This window comes from Siphateles boraxobius, unplaced genomic scaffold (genome assembly GCF_051911475.1).
Source record: "Siphateles boraxobius isolate OS27281-9 unplaced genomic scaffold, OSU_SipBor_1 29, whole genome shotgun sequence".
NCBI lineage: Eukaryota > Metazoa > Chordata > Actinopteri > Cypriniformes > Leuciscidae > Siphateles > Siphateles boraxobius.
Window position 1 is genome coordinate 2,373,790 of NW_027508908.1, and position 15,876 is coordinate 2,389,665.

The 15,876-nt window shown below is 42.8% G+C and overlaps 1 protein-coding gene across 1 annotated transcript in view; it reads right to left on the bottom strand.

The window, feature by feature from the left end:
* Positions 1-1,581: 1,581 nt before the first annotated feature.
* Positions 1,582-15,876, bottom strand: part of LOC143753989 (uncharacterized) — a 59,301-nt gene continuing 45,006 nt past the window's right edge. Inside the window, exons 20-29 of the mRNA XM_077246928.1 lie at positions 12,453-12,653; positions 11,931-12,365; positions 11,745-11,828; positions 6,733-11,429; positions 6,532-6,590; positions 6,235-6,386; positions 5,069-5,892; positions 4,731-4,792; positions 4,407-4,564; positions 1,582-4,207 (exon numbers count right to left, since the gene is read on the bottom strand). Of these exons, the coding sequence (XP_077103043.1) occupies positions 4,089-4,207; positions 4,407-4,564; positions 4,731-4,792; positions 5,069-5,892; positions 6,235-6,386; positions 6,532-6,590; positions 6,733-11,429; positions 11,745-11,828; positions 11,931-12,365; positions 12,453-12,653 (6,791 nt within the window). The 3' untranslated portion in view covers positions 1,582-4,088. The remainder of the gene's footprint in view (positions 4,208-4,406; positions 4,565-4,730; positions 4,793-5,068; positions 5,893-6,234; positions 6,387-6,531; positions 6,591-6,732; positions 11,430-11,744; positions 11,829-11,930; positions 12,366-12,452; positions 12,654-15,876) is intronic.

Consider the following 15,876-nt stretch of genomic DNA (forward strand, 5'->3'; position numbering starts at 1 on the left):
TGATAATGAAAGAAATGCTTTGTAATTTTAAGCTTTTAAAGCCTTAAAGATTAATGTATGTCTGTTTTAATGTTATAGTTAGTCTTTATTTCAGTCTTTTCCAAAACAAAAAATATTATGACGTACACAAAGTTTCTTTTTTTTTTTTTAAGCGAAACTGTTAAGTAAGATGAGTCTTCTGTATGCATTCAAATGAGTGAACGAAAACAAACAACAAAGAGACATAGAGAACATAAAATATCCAGTCATCTCAGAATGCACACATAAAGTGGGTCTATGAATTGTTAATATGTACTTATAAAAACATCACCTTCTGTAGAAGAGCAGGTCACAGGTTATATTACTGCAAATGTAACGTAGATAAATAATAAATAAAGTAAAATAGGTGCTAACCGTATGCTCTCTGTTAAGAAACAAGCTTAATGGCAATTAAAAGATCTTCAGATTACAAATTTATAAGATTGCACCATTGCATACCATAGCTGAGAGTAATTTGCATATCACTAATAACAAACAAGTCACAAATCCTTAGGTGTCTGTAATGCAAACAAGCAAGCAAGACTGGTCAAGTCAGTGGTTCAATGCAACCAAGCCAAGTCCTGCCTAGGATAAGGTCAGGTCACAGTATGATAATACCTAGTAGAGACGGTATACAAAAATAAGTCACTACAGTACAGTGTTTCATGTTAGCTTAATATATCTATTAAGTATAATAAATAAAAAAAATAAAAAAACTAGCATTTAATTTTACTGAGAGCCGATTTAAATTTGGCAGGATATGGATCTGCTTCTCTTAATTATTGTGTTGTTGTTGATGAAAATGGATCATATGAGAGTATTTGTGAGTATACAACATAGTTTCTTTTTTTTAAATGCTTTTCATTGTTTGCAATATGCAAAATACACTTTTTAAAGACAGTTTTTGTTTTTGTTTAAAGACACTTTCATTACTTTTCCCAGTCATTTACCCACTATGGCTATAGAATTTCTATAAAATATAAATCAATAAAATTGCTTGTAAGGTGGTTTAATTGGCTATTGTTAAGTAAAGTAAGTTACATAATATTATGTGGACCACTGCGCTGTGTCTTACGTTAAAAAATCCTTTTATCAATTAAACACATCAATACCAAATATGTCTTCAGTACTTGACATGTTGCTATAAAGTCCTTAATTTTTAGTTTTTCATTATTTTCAATCAAGCTATAAAGAGCCCGGAGAGATTCCATTTGAAATGGAAGAAATTTTGCACAGGTTAAAGTTGCATCAAGACTTTATTTAAATTAACATTAAACCTTGTACATTTTAAATAAATATTCATACTTTTCATTATTATTTTTAAATAAACATATATTATAAGTTCATTGTAGATATATATATATATATACATGCATTTATTTAGATGTAAACAAATACATTAAAAAAATGTTTCATATTGTTTCTGATCTCTTGATTTTCATCTCTCTCGTTTCATATAAAACAATTTTGGATTATATGAACTCAATAAATATGTTTGTTTGATTATTAAAAGAAATGATAAAATCTTTCAATGTCTTATTGTCACGACTCACACACAAAAGGTTAGGTCCAAGTGCAGTAGTTTATTGGGGTAATCCAAATCCATAGTCAGCCAGGCAAAGGTTCAAAATCATATAAAGCAGTCCAAAACAAGAAACAAACCAGACAAGAAACTCCGAAGTGCAAACAGACATTAAGCAAGGACTCGACAACTAACACAGAAACAGACAGGGTATAAATAGACCAATGCAAACAATGTGAGTGGGAACAGCTGTGTGTAATGATCAGTGATGAGTGACAGAACAGGATGATGGGAAATGTAGTACATGAGGAAATGTGACGATCAGGGAATTAACCTCTAGAAAACCCAGGGAACGCAAACCAGACACTGTGACATAACTCCCCCTCTACGGAGCGGCTACCAGACGCTACAAGACATCACTAAAAAACAAAACAAAAGTCCAGGAGGGAGGTGGAATGGTGGAGGACCAGGGGGAGGGATGGGGGGCCAGGTCCATGAAGGGGAACAGGAACAAGGGGTGACGGCTTAGCCGGCGGCCAGGGCGAAACAGAGAGTCCATCGGGCGGCCAGGGCGAAGCAGACAGTCCATTGGGCGGCCAGGGCGAAGCAGACAGTCCCTCGTGCGGCCAGGGCGAAGCAGACAGTCCAACGGGCGGCCAGGGCGAAGAATACAACAGTCCTTCGGGCGGTCAGGGCGAAGCAGGCGACAGTCCTTCGGGCGGCCAGGGCGGTGAAGACCCTTCGGGCGGCCAGGGCGGTGAAGACCCTTCGGGCGGCCAGGGCGGTGAAGACCCTTCGGGCGGCCAGGGCGGTGAAGACCCTTCGGGCGGCCAGGGCGGTGAAGACCCTTCGGGCGGCCAGGGCGGTGAAGACCCTTCGGGCGGCCAGGGCGGTGAAGACCCTTCGGGCGGCCAGGGCGGTGAAGTCCCTTCGGGCGGCCAGGGCGGTGAATTCCCTTCGGGCGGCCAGGGCGGTGGAACAGGAACAGACCCTGGCTCAGGAACAGACACCGGCTCAGGCACAGGAACAGACACCGGCTCAGGCTGGGCAGTATTGGCCTTGATGGTTGGAATGGGTGGTGCAGGCAGGGCAAGGAGCTTGGGCGGCGCCGGCAGGGCCAGGAGCTTGGGCGGCGCCGGCAGGGCCAGGAGCTTGGGCGGCGCCGGCAGGGCCAGGAGCTTGGGCGGCGCCGGCAGGGCCAGGAGCTTGGGCGGCGCCGGCAGGGCCAGGAGCTTGGGCGGCGCCGGCAGGGCCAGGAGCTTGGGTGGCGCCGGCAGGGCAAGGAGTATGGAGACGGCCTCTGGGCTGACTGGAGGCTCAGGAAGGACCTCCGGCCATTGTGGGACACAGGAAGTCCTCTTCCTCCTCCGTCTCCGAGAGCGAGAGGGCGCTGGGCTGGACGGGACCAGCGGTGAAGGCTCTGGGCTGGAAGTCGGGTCCTCTGGGAATACAGCGGGCTGCTCAGGCACGAACTCCAGGAAAACAGCGGGCTGCTCGGGCACGACCTCCGGGTTCTTGGGGGGGCTGGAGGTCTTCCCCGTTCTCCACCATTTCTGATGGCGATGTGCAGGCTCTGGGCTTGACGGACTCAGCGGCGGATGGATCTCTGGGCTGGACATCACCAGCCCAGGGTCGAGGAGGGACCGAAGCGGAGAGTGGTACCGGCGCTCACCTCTAGCACCTCCTCTCCTGCGACCTCCACGGGTTCCAGAAAACCTAGCCAGACGGGTTCCTTCAAAAGACGGTCCAATGGAAGGGGGCTCGGGAGAATGTACCGCCTCTTGCACGAACCGGCCGGCCATGATCTCCTCAGTCCTCCGGGCCGCCATGGCAAAATAATAAAATAAAGATTTGGGCCCCGTGCTGCTGGATCCATTCATGGTCGAGTCCTTCTGTCACGACTCACACACAAAAGGTTAGGTCCAAGTGCAGTAGTTTATTGGGGTAATCCAAATCCATAGTCAGCCAGGCAAAGGTTCAAAATCATATAAAGCAGTCCAAAACAAGAAACAAACCAGACAAGAAACTCCGAAGTGCAAACAGACATTAAGCAAGGACTCGACAACTAACACAGAAACAGACAGGGTATAAATAGACCAATGCAAACAATGTGAGTGGGAACAGCTGTGTGTAATGATCAGTGATGAGTGACAGAACAGGATGATGGGAAATGTAGTACATGAGGAAATGTGACGATCAGGGAATTAACCTCTAGAAAACCCAGGGAACGCAAACCAGACACTGTGACACTTATACTAGACAAAAGAGAACTAAAGTGTCTTTAACCTGCAGTGAGCTGAACAAAAGCATTACATGTGAAAATACTGTAAGGAAAAATATTTCAACAGCCTCTGATTAATATATAATAATTTTTCTCTTTACAAATTGTGCCCTTGAAAATCAATGCAATTTATATCAAGCATATGCCATCTATTATTATTGCAATATAATATATATTTTAAGAGTGAGCTGCAACAGTATATAATGCACAATAAACATACAAAGCTTTGCTGAAATCACATCCTTAGTTGATTCATTGTTAAAGGATCTATAGAAAAAGTCTTAATACTTTTGCCATAATAATGAGCCATGTTGTCCAGAGCAGACTGGATTCAATCTTTAATCCACTTGAAGCTGTAGTTGAAGTAGCTACAGTTGTAGCAATAACTGTAAGAAAAAGATGAACAAATTAGATCAACAGAATATAAGGTCTTTGGACCTTTTTTTATTTAATTCCAGTCCAAATGTACTGTATGTTTTGTGTGTCAAATTCTTATATCCGTAAGACTATTCTATGGAGCAAAAGTGCAAGACAGTTTCTGAGGCCTTCCAAATGTCCAAGATATGTTTTAAAATGGAAACTTACCTGAACCATTGACTGAAATTGATCCAGGAATTATGTTCAGTGGATCGACACCTCCTTCTACCACTGCTGTCAGAAGGGTGTCTAAAATCTCTTGAACTGATGGGACAGTTCCCGTGGAGTTGAAAAGCAGTTGTGTTGTTGTGATGATTGACCCTGGGCTGGAATATACAGTATAGAAGAATATTATATATGGTAGGATTCCTTAATATGAGTATATTACCATTATATAATAAGTAATGTATACATTCTCTTGTTTAGTTTTTTTCAAGAACACCACCACACACAGCGCACATAAAAAGCAGTGTTGCATTATTTCACTTTTACCTGAATCTTATGATAATCACTCTGATGAAGGAAGGATATTTTTTTCTGTAGATTGGTTCAAGCTGTAACACACAGGCAGTCACAACCACAATCAGAAATAACTTTTTTTTTTAATTTTTTGTTTGTTTGTTTGTTTGTGAAACAACAGTTTATGATAAATTTTGATTTCCAGAGGCATATTATAAATAAAAAGGCATGTCATTTATTTATGGTAAACTAATCAATTTAAACAATAACAATACCCTAACAAACTCTTAGATTTGGTCTAAAATATCTGTTGCCTGTTCTCTTAAGTACAGTCAAGATATTTTCTAGTTTTCATGTTAATTTTAACTCACCTGTGTAATGACAAGCAGAGCCCTATCCTTGAAGACCTGAGAGTTTGAATCGTCGAGTCCAAGAATAAATGTGTCCAAAGAGCGGAAAACCAGATCTGTTATATACACGGGTATGAATTTTGTAGCTGCAATTGTAACCACTTTAGTTGCGGAAAATGCCAAGGGTCTTGTTGTTGTTGTTGTTGTGTTAGTGATTGAGGCAGTTGTGATAGTGGTTGAGGCATTGGTTGTATTAGTGGTTGAGGCAAATGAGTTTGTTGATGTTCTAGTTGTACTTCCAGTCGTGTTAAAGGTAGTTGAAGAGGGAGTCAATGAAGTAAAAACAGAAGTTGTTGTTTTTGGTCTTGTGTTATTTGCTGTACTTGTGATATTTGTTATGAATGCTGAGAATGCTGTTGTTGGTCTTGTAGACATTTTGGCTGTACTAAGAGTTGTATTTTTAAAGGCTGTTGAGGAGAGAGTCGTCAAGTTTAATGAAGAAGCTGTTGGTTGCACTGATGTGGTAACTGCTCCACTGCTGGTGGAAGTGGTGGAGTTTTCAGCAAAAGTTGAAGCAATTGAAGAGGGTTTTATTGTTGTAGATGTTTCTGTTACACTAGTGGTGGATCTTTCAGTAGGAGTTGTGGCTAATGATGATTCACTTGTGGCTGGTGTTGTTGTTTCCGTTGTACTAACAGTTGTGCTCTCAAATTCCGTAGTCAATGTTGTTGGTGACTCTGTTGTAGTATCTGCTGCTCTAGTGATGGATGATAAATCAATAGTTGTTGTGGCTGTTGAGTATTCTGTTGTTGGTTCAGTAGTAGAGGACGTTTCCATTGAATAGACTGATACAAGAAAATAATTGACAGTTTAGATGGAACTCGTGACAGCACTGACAAAAGAAATAAATTGTATGAAGATTGATTTTTTTTTTTAGAATACTTGTGTAAATCATTATTAGTTATCAAACCAATTTTAAGTTTAGCTAAAACTATCTTTATTTTAACACTTTGTTTTAACTGTACACAAAGAGAGAGAGAGAGAGAGAGAGAGAGAGGAGAGAGAGAGAGAGAGAGAGAGAGAGAGAGAGAATAGAGAGATAGAGAGAGAGAGAGAGAGAGAGAGAGAGAGAGAGAGAGAGAGAGAGAGAGAGAAGAGAGATTTGGCTTTTGTGTTTCCAGACCTACCTGTACCATTAACTTCAACTGAATTAGAAGTTATGTTCAGGGCATTAAGAGTTGCTGTGTCACCCAATAATGTATAGGCAATTTCTCGATTTGACGGCACATCCTGTGTGGTGTTGAAAGTGAGTTCTGTTGTGGTGTTGACTGACCCCTTCCTGGAATAAATTTTTTTGAAACACTGTCATTTGAAAACCTTTCTTAATATCCCCACCTGATGTATTAATATCATGCTATTGGCAGTGCATATAAAATAAGCACACAGACATAAAAATAAGCAGCTTTACAATGTAAAGTATTTACCTGAATCGTAGGACTGAGACTCTTAGGAAGGAGGGATATTTATTGTAGATAGCTTTAAGCTGTAACAAATTACAGACAGTTACAATAAACACTTATGAATAGGCTATGCATGATAAACATCTAATGTTTGTAATTAAATATAATTGCTGTTTATTCACTTAAGGATTATATAGTGAACAGAGTATGTGGGTTTTCACTCACATATTGCTGAACAAGCTGAGCCCTGTTGTTAAAGGCAGGAGACTTTGAATCACTGAGGTCATCTGTAAATTCATCTTTAGACAGGAACACCAGCTTTATTTGTACTACAGCAAGAGTTGTTGTTGTGGCTGGTGTAGTTGATTGAAGTGTACTTATAATTCTGCTCTCAGTTGTTGTTGCTGGTGTTGTTGTTTCAGCTGTACTAAAAGTTGTGCTCTCAGTTGCTGTGGCTGGTGTAGTTGTTTCAGCTGTACTAACTGTTGTGCTCTCAGTTGTTGTGGCTGGTGTAGTTGTTTCAGCTGTACTAACAGTTGTGCTCTCAGTTGTTGTGGCTGGTGTAGTTGTTTCAGCTGTACTTACAGTTGTGCTCTCAGTTGTTGTGGTTGGTTTTGTTTCAGATGTACTAACAGTTGTGGTCTCAGTTGTTGTGGCTGGTGTAGTTGTTTCAGTTGTACTAATAGTTGTGATGTCAGTTGATGTGGCTGGAATAGTTGTTTCAGCTGTACTAACAGTTGTGCTCTCAGTTGTTGTGGCTGGTGTAGTTGTTTCAGCTGTACTAACAGTTGTACTAACAGTTGTTGTGGCTGGTGTCGTTGTTTCGGCTGATCTAACAGTTGTGCTCTCAGTTGTTGTGGCTGGTGTCGATGTTTCGGCTGTACTAACAGTTGTGCTCTCAGTTGTTGAGGCTGGTGTTGTTGTTTCGGCTGAACTAACAGTTGTGCTCTCAGTTGTTGTGGCTGGTGTCGTTGTTTTGGCTGAACTAACAGTTGTGCTCTCAGTTGTTGTGGCTGGTGTTGTTGTTTCAGCTGTACTACCAGTTGTGCTCACAGTTGTTGTAGCTGGTGTTGTTTTAGTTGTACTAACTGTTGTGCTGACAGTTGTGCTCTCAGTTGTCGTGGCTGAGGACAATTCTGTTATTATTGGTAATGGTGTAGTTGTTTCAGCTGTACTAACAGTTGTGCTCTCAGTTGTTGTGGCTGGTGTCGTTGTTTTGGCTGAACTAACAGTTGTGCTCTCAGTTGTTGTGGCTGGTGTCGTTGTTTTGGCTGAACTAACAGTTGTGCTCTCAGTTGTTGTGGCTGGTGTTGTTGTTTCGGCTGAACTAACAGATGTGCTCTCAGTTGTTGTGGCTGGTGTTGTTGTTTCAGCTGTACTAACAGTTGAGCTCTCAGTTGTTGTGGCTGGTGTTGTTGTTTCGGCTGAACTAACAGTTGTGCTCTCAGTTGTTGTGGCTGGTGTTGTTGTTTCGGCTGAACTAACAGTTGTGCTCTCAGTTGTTGTGGCTGGTGTTTTTGTTTCAGTTGTACTAATAATTGTGCTCTCAGTTGTTCTTGCTGGTGTTGTTGTTTCAGCTGTACTAACAGTTGTGCTCTCAGTTATTGCAGCTGGTGTTGTTTCAGTTGTACTAACTGTTGTGCTCTCAGTTGTTGTGGCTGGTGTAGTTGTTTCAGCTGTACTACCAGTTGTGCTCTCAGTTGTTGTAGCTGGTGTTGTTTTAGTTGTACTAACTGTTGTGCTGACAGTTGTGCTCTCAGTTGTCGTGGCTGAGGACAATTCTGTTATTATTGGTAATGGTGTAGTTGTTTCAGCTGTACTAACAGTTGTGCTCTCAGTTGTTGTGGCTGGTGTCGTTGTTTTGGCTGAACTAACAGTTGTGCTCTCAGTTGTTGTGGCTGGTGTCGTTGTTTTGGCTGAACTAACAGTTGTGCTCTCAGTTGTTGTGGCTGGTGTTGTTGTTTCAGCTGTACTACCAGTTGTGCTCTCAGTTGTTGTAGCTGGTGTTGTTTTAGTTGTACTAACTGTTGTGCTGACAGTTGTGCTCTCAGTTGTCGTGGCTGAGGACAATTCTGTTATTATTGGTAATGGTGTAGTTGTTTCAGCTGTACTAACAGTTGTGCTCTCAGTTGTTGTGGCTGGTGTCGTTGTTTTGGCTGAACTAACAGTTGTGCTCTCAGTTGTTGTGGCTGGTGTCTTTGTTTTGGCTGAACTAACAGTTGTGCTCTCAGTTGTTGTGGCTGGTGTTGTTGTTTCGGCTGAACTAACAGATGTGCTCTCAGTGGTTGTGGCTGGTGTTGTTGTTTCAGCTGTACTAACAGTTGAGCTCTCAATTGTTGTGGCTGGTGTTGTTGTTTCGGCTGAACTAACAGTTGTGCTCTCAGTTGTTGTGGCTGGTGTTGTTGTTTCGGCTGAACTAACAGTTGTGCTCTCAGTTGTTGTGGCTGGTGTTTTTGTTTCAGTTGTACTAATAATTGTGCTCTCAGTTGTTCTTGCTGGTGTTGTTGTTTCAGCTGTACTAACAGTTGTGCTCTCAGTTATTGCAGCTGGTGTTGTTTCAGTTGTACTAACTGTTGTGCTCTCAGTTGTTGTGGCTGGTGTAGTTGTTTCAGCTGTACTAACAGTTGTGCTCTCAGTTGTTGTAGCTGGTGTTGTTTTAGTTGTACTGACTGTTGTGCTGACAGTTGTGCTCTCAGTTGTCGTGGCTGAGGACAATTCTGTTATTATTGGTAATGGTGTAGTTGTTTCAGCTGTACTAACAGTTGTGCTCTCAGTTGTTGTGGCTGGTGTAGTTGTATCAGTTGTACTAACAGTTGTGCTCTCAGCTGTTGTGGCTGGTGTATTTGTTTCAGCTGTACTTACAGTTGTGCTCTCAGTTGTTGTGGTTGGTTTTGTTTCAGATGTACTAACAGTTGTGGTCTCAGTTGTTGTGGCTGGTGTAGTTGTTTCAGTTGTACTAATAGTTGTGATGTCAGTTGATGTGGCTGGAATAGTTGTTTCAGCTGTACTAACAGTTGTGCTCTCAGTTGTTGTGGCTGTTGTTGTTGTTTCAGTTGTACTAACAGTTGTGCTCTCAGTTGTTGTGGCTGGTGTAGTTGTTTCAGCTGTACTAACAGTTGTACTAACAGTTGTTGTGGCTGGTGTCGTTGTTTCGGCTGAACTAACAGTTGTGCTCTCAGTTGTTGTGGCTGGTGTCGATGTTTCGGCTGTACTAACAGTTGTGCTCTCAGTTGTTGAGGCTGGTGTTGTTGTTTCGGCTGAACTAACAGTTGTGCTCTCAGTTGTTGTGGCTGGTGTCGTTGTTTTGGCTGAACTAACAGTTGTGCTCTCAGTTGTTGTGGCTGGTGTTGTTGTTTCAGCTGTACTACCAGTTGTGCTCTCAGTTGTTGTAGCTGGTGTTGTTTTAGTTGTACTAACTGTTGTGCTGACAGTTGTGCTCTCAGTTGTCGTGGCTGAGGACAATTCTGTTATTATTGGTAATGGTGTAGTTGTTTCAGCTGTACTAACAGTTGTGCTCTCAGTTGTTGTGGCTGGTGTCGTTGTTTTGGCTGAACTAACAGTTGTGCTCTCAGTTGTTGTGGCTGGTGTCGTTGTTTTGGCTGAACTAACAGTTGTGCTCTCAGTTGTTGTGGCTGGTTTTGTTGTTTCGGCTGAACTAACAGATGTGCTCTCAGTTGTTGTGGCTGGTGTTGTTGTTTCAGCTGTACTAACAGTTGAGCTCTCAGTTGTTGTGGCTGGTGTTGTTGTTTCGGCTGAACTAACAGTTGTGCTCTCAGTTGTTGTGGCTGGTGTTGTTGTTTCGGCTGAACTAACAGTTGTGCTCTCAGTTGTTGTGGCTGGTGTTTTTGTTTCAGTTGTACTAATAATTGTGCTCTCAGTTGTTCTTGCTGGTGTTGTTGTTTCAGCTGTACTAACAGTTGTGCTCTCAGTTATTGCAGCTGGTGTTGTTTCAGTTGTACTAACTGTTGTGCTCTCAGTTGTTGTGGCTGGTGTAGTTGTTTCAGCTGTACTACCAGTTGTGCTCTCAGTTGTTGTAGCTGGTGTTGTTTTAGTTGTACTAACTGTTGTGCTGACAGTTGTGCTCTCAGTTGTCGTGGCTGAGGACAATTCTGTTATTATTGGTAATGGTGTAGTTGTTTCAGCTGTACTAACAGTTGTGCTCTCAGTTGTTGTGGCTGGTGTCGTTGTTTTGGCTGAACTAACAGTTGTGCTCTCAGTTGTTGTGGCTGGTGTCGTTGTTTTGGCTGAACTAACAGTTGTGCTCTCAGTTGTTGTGGCTGGTGTTGTTGTTTCAGCTGTACTACCAGTTGTGCTCTCAGTTGTTGTAGCTGGTGTTGTTTTAGTTGTACTAACTGTTGTGCTGACAGTTGTGCTCTCAGTTGTCGTGGCTGAGGACAATTCTGTTATTATTGGTAATGGTGTAGTTGTTTCAGCTGTACTAACAGTTGTGCTCTCAGTTGTTGTGGCTGGTGTCGTTGTTTTGGCTGAACTAACAGTTGTGCTCTCAGTTGTTGTGGCTGGTGTCGTTGTTTTGGCTGAACTAACAGTTGTGCTCTCAGTTGTTGTGGCTGGTGTTGTTGTTTCGGCTGAACTAACAGATGTGCTCTCAGTGGTTGTGGCTGTTGTTGTTGTTTCAGCTGTACTAACAGTTGAGCTCTCAATTGTTGTGGCTGGTGTTGTTGTTTCGGCTGAACTAACAGTTGTGCTCTCAGTTGTTGTGGCTGGTGTTGTTGTTTCGGCTGAACTAACAGTTGTGCTCTCAGTTGTTGTGGCTGGTGTTTTTGTTTCAGTTGTACTAATAATTGTGCTCTCAGTTGTTCTTGCTGGTTTTGTTGTTTCAGCTGTACTAACAGTTGTGCTCTCAGTTATTGCAGCTGGTGTTGTTTCAGTTGTACTAACTGTTGTGCTCTCAGTTGTTGTGGCTGGTGTAGTTGTTTCAGCTGTACTACCAGTTGTGCTCTCAGTTGTTGTAGCTGGTGTTGTTTTAGTTGTACTGACTGTTGTGCTGACAGTTGTGCTCTCAGTTGTCGTGGCTGAGGACAATTCTGTTATTATTGGTAATGGTGTAGTTGTTTCAGCTGTACTAACAGTTGTGCTCTCGGTTGTTGTGGCTGGTGTCGTTGTTTCGGCTGTACTAACAGTTGTGCTCTCAGTTATTGCAGCTGGTGTTGTTTCAGTTGTACTAACTGTTGTGCTCTCAGTTGTTGTGGCTGGTGTAGTTGTTTCAGCTGTACTACCAGTTGTGCTCTCAGTTGTTGTAGCTGGTGTTGTTTTAGTTGTACTAACTGTTGTGCTGACAGTTGTGCTCTCAGTTGTCGTGGCTGAGGACAATAATGTTATTATTGGTAATGGTGTAGTTGTTTCAGCTGTACTAACAGTTGTGCTCTCAGTTGTTGTGGCTGGTGTTGTTGTTTCAGCTGTACTAACAGTTGTGCTCTGAGTTGATGTGGCTGGTGTAGTTGTTTCGGCTGTACTAACAATTGTGCTCTCAGTTGATGTGGCTGGTGTCGTTGTTTTGGCTGAACTAACAGTTTTGCTCTCAGTTGTTGTGGCTGGTGTCGTTGTTTTGGCTGAACTAACAGTTGTGTTCTCAGTTGTTGTGGCTGGTGTTGTTGTTTCGGCTGAACTAACAGATGTGCTTTCAGTTGTTGTGGCTAGTGTTGTTGTTTCAGCTGTACTAACAGTTGAGCTCTCAATTGTTGTGGCTGGTGTTGTTGTTTCGGCTGAACTAACAGTTGTGCTCTCAGTTGTTGTGGCTGGTGTTGTTGTTTCGGCTGAACTAACAGTTGTGCTCTCAGTTGTTGTGGCTGGTGTTTTTGTTTCAGTTGTACTAATAATTGTGCTCTCAGTTGTTCTTGCTGGTGTTGTTGTTTCAGCTGTACTAACAGTTGTGCTCTCAGTTGTTGTGGCTGGTGTAGTTGTTTCAGCTGTACTACCAGTTGTACTCTCAGTTGTTGTAGCTGGTGTTGTTTTAGTTGTACTAACTGTTGTGCTGACAGTTGTGCTCTCAGTTGTCGTGGCTGAGGACAATTCTGTTATTATTGGTAATGGTGTAGTTGTTTCTGCTGTACTAACAGTTGTGCTCTCAGTTGTTGTGGCTGGTGTTGTTTCAGTTGTACTAACTGTTGTGCTCTCAGTTGTTGTGGCTGGTGTAGTTGTTTCAGCTGTACTACCAGTTGTGCTCTCAGTTGTTGTAGCTGATGTTGTTTCAGTTGTACTAACTGTTGTGCTCTCAGTTGTTGTGGCTGGTGTAGTTGTTTCAGCTGTACTACCAGTTGTGCTCTCAGTTGTTGTAGCTGGTGTTGTTTTAGTTGTACTAACTGTTGTGCTCTCAGTTGTTGTGGCTGGTGTAGTTGTTTCAGCTGTACTACCAGTTGTGCTCTCAGCTGTTGTGGCTGGTGTATTTGTTTCAGCTGTACTTACAGTTGTGCTCTCAGTTGTTGTGGTTGGTTTTGTTTCAGATGTACTAACAGTTGTGGTCTCAGTTGTTGTGGCTGGTGTAGTTGTTTCAGCTGTACTAACAGTTGTGCTCTCAGTTGTTGTGGCTGGTGTCGTTGTTTTGGCTGAACTAACAGTTGTGCTCTCAGTTGTTGTGGCTGGTGTAGTTGTTTCAGCTGTACTAACAGTTGTGCTCTCAGTTGTTGTGACTGGTGTAGTTGTTTCAGCTGTACTAACAGATATGCTCTCAGTTGTTGTGGCTGGTGTCGTTGTTTCAGTTGTAATAACAGTTGTGCTCTCAGTTGTTGTGGTTGGTGTAGTTGTTTCAGCTTTACCAACAGATGTGCTCTCAGTTGTTGTTGCTGGTGTCGTTGTTTCAGCTGTACTAACAGTTCTGATCTTAGTTGTTGTGGCTGGTGTCATTGTTTCAGTTGTACTAACAGTTGTGCTCTCAGCTGTTGTGGCTGGTGTCGTTGTTTCAGTTGTAATAACAGTTGTGCTCTCAGTTGTTGTGGCTGGTGTAGTTGTTTCAGCTGTACTAACAGTTGTGCTCTCAGTTGTTGTGGCTGGTGTCTTTGTTTCAGCTGTTCTAAAAGTTGTGCTCTCAGTTGTTGTGGCTGGTGTAGTTGTTTCACCTGTACTAACAGTTGTGCTCTCAGTTGTTGTGGCTGGTGTCATTGTTTCAGCTGTACTAACAGTTGTGCTCTCAGTTGTTGTGGCTGGTGTAGTTGTTTCGGCTGTACTAACAGTTGTGCTCTCAGTTGTTGTGGCTGTTGTCGTTGTTTCAGCTGCACTAACAGTTGTGCTCTCAGTTGTTGTGGCTGGTGTCGTTGTTTCAGCTGTACTAACAGTTGTCCTTTCCGTTGCTGTGGCTGGTGTAGTTGTTTCGGCTGTACTAACAGTTGTGCTCTCAGTTGTTGTGGCTGGTGTAGTTGTTTCAGCTGTACTAACAGTTGTGCTCTCAGTTGCTTTGACTGGTGTAGTTGATTCAGTTGTACTAATAGTTGTGCTCTCAGTTGTTGTGGCTGGTGTTGTTGTTTCAGTTGTACTAACAGTTGTGCTCTCAGCTGTTGTGGCTGGTGTCGTTGTTTCAGCTGTACTAACAGTTGTGCTCTCAGTTTTTGTGGCTGTTGTCGTTGTTTCAGCTGTACTAACAGTTGTGCTCTCAGTTGTTGTGGCTTGTGTAGTTGTTTCGGCTGTACTAACAGTTGTGCTCTCAGTTGTTGTGGCTGGTGTAGTTCTTTCAGCTGTACTAACACTTGTGGTCTCAGTTGTTGTGGCTGGTGTTGTTGTTTCAGTTGTACTAACAGTTGTGCTCTCAGCTGTTGTGTCTGGTGTAGTTGTTTCAGCTGTACTAACAGATGTGCTCTCAGTTGTTGTGGCTGGTGTAGTTGTTTCAGCTGTACTAACAGATGTGCTCTCAGTTGTTGTTGCTGGTGTGGTTGTTTCAGCTGTATTAACAGTTCTGCTCTTAGTTGTTGTGGCTGATGTCATTGTTGCAGTTGTACTAACAGTTGTGCTCTCAGCTGTTGTGGCTGGTGTCGTTGTTTCGGCTGTACTAACAGATGTGCTCTCAGTTGTTGTGGCTGGTGTAGTTGTTTCAGCTGTACTAACAGTTGTCCTTTCAGTTGCTGTGGCTGGTGTAGTTGTTTCAGCTGTACTAACAGATATGCTCTCAGTTGTTGTTGCTGGTGTCGTTGTTTCAGCTGTATTAACAGTTCTGCTCTTAGTTGTTGTGGCTGATGTCATTGTTGCAGTTGTACTAACAGTTGTGCTCTCAGCTGTTGTGGCTGGTGTCGTTGTTTCGGCTGTACTAACAGTTGTGCTCTCAGTTGTTGTGGCTGGTGTAGTTGTTTCAGCTGTACTAACAGTTGTCCTTTCAGTTGCTGTGGCTGGTGTAGTTGCTTCGTCTGTACTAACAGTTGTGTTCTCAGTTGCTTTAACTGGTGTAGTTGTTTCAGCTGTACTAATAGTTGTGCTCTCAGTTGTTGTGGCTGGTGTTGTTGTTTCAGTTGTGCTCTCAGTTGTTGTGGCTGGTGTAGTTGTTTTAGTTGTAATAACAGTTGTGCTCTCAGCTGTTGTGGCTGGTGTTGTTGTTTCAGCTGTACTAACAGTTGTGCTCTCAGCTGTTGTGGCTGGTGTTGTTGTTTCAGCTGTACTAAAAGTTGTGCTCTCAGCTGTTGTGGCTGGTGTAGTTGTTTCAGTTGTGCTCTCAGTTGTTGTGGCTGGTGTATTTGTTTTAGTTGTAATAACAGTTGTGCTCTCAGCTGTTGTGGCTGGTGTAGTTGTTTCAGCTGTACTAACAGTTGTGCGCTCAGCTGTTGTGGCTGGTGTTGTTTCAGCTGTACTAACAGTTGTGCTCTCAGCTGTTGTGGCTGGTGTTGTTGTTTCAGCTGTACTAACAGTTGTGCTCTCAGTTGTTGTGACTGGCGTTGTTGTTTCAGCTGTACTAACAGTTGTGCTCTCAGTTGTTGTGACTGCTGTTGTTGTTTCAGCTGTACTAACAGTTGTGCTCTCAGTTGTTGTAGCTGGTGTCGTTGTTTCAGTTGTAATAACAGTTGTGCTCTCAGATGTTGTGGCTGGTGTTGTTGTTTCAGTTGTACTAACAGTTGTGCTCTCAGTTGTTGTGGCTGGTGTAGTTGTTTCAGCTGTATTAACAGATGTGCTCTCAGTTGTTGTGGCTGGTGTAGTTGTTTCAGCTGTACTAACAGTTGTGTTCTCAGTTGTTGTGGCTGGTGTAGTTGTTTCAGCTGTACTAACAGATGTGCTCTCAGTTGTTGTGGCTGGTGTCGTTGTTTCATTTGTAATTAGAGTTGTGCTCTCCGTTGTTGTGGCTGGTGTAGTTGTTTCAGCTGTACTAACAGATGTGTTCTCAGTTGTTGTGGCTGGTGTAGTTGTTTCAGCTGTACTAACAGATGTGCTCTCAGTTGT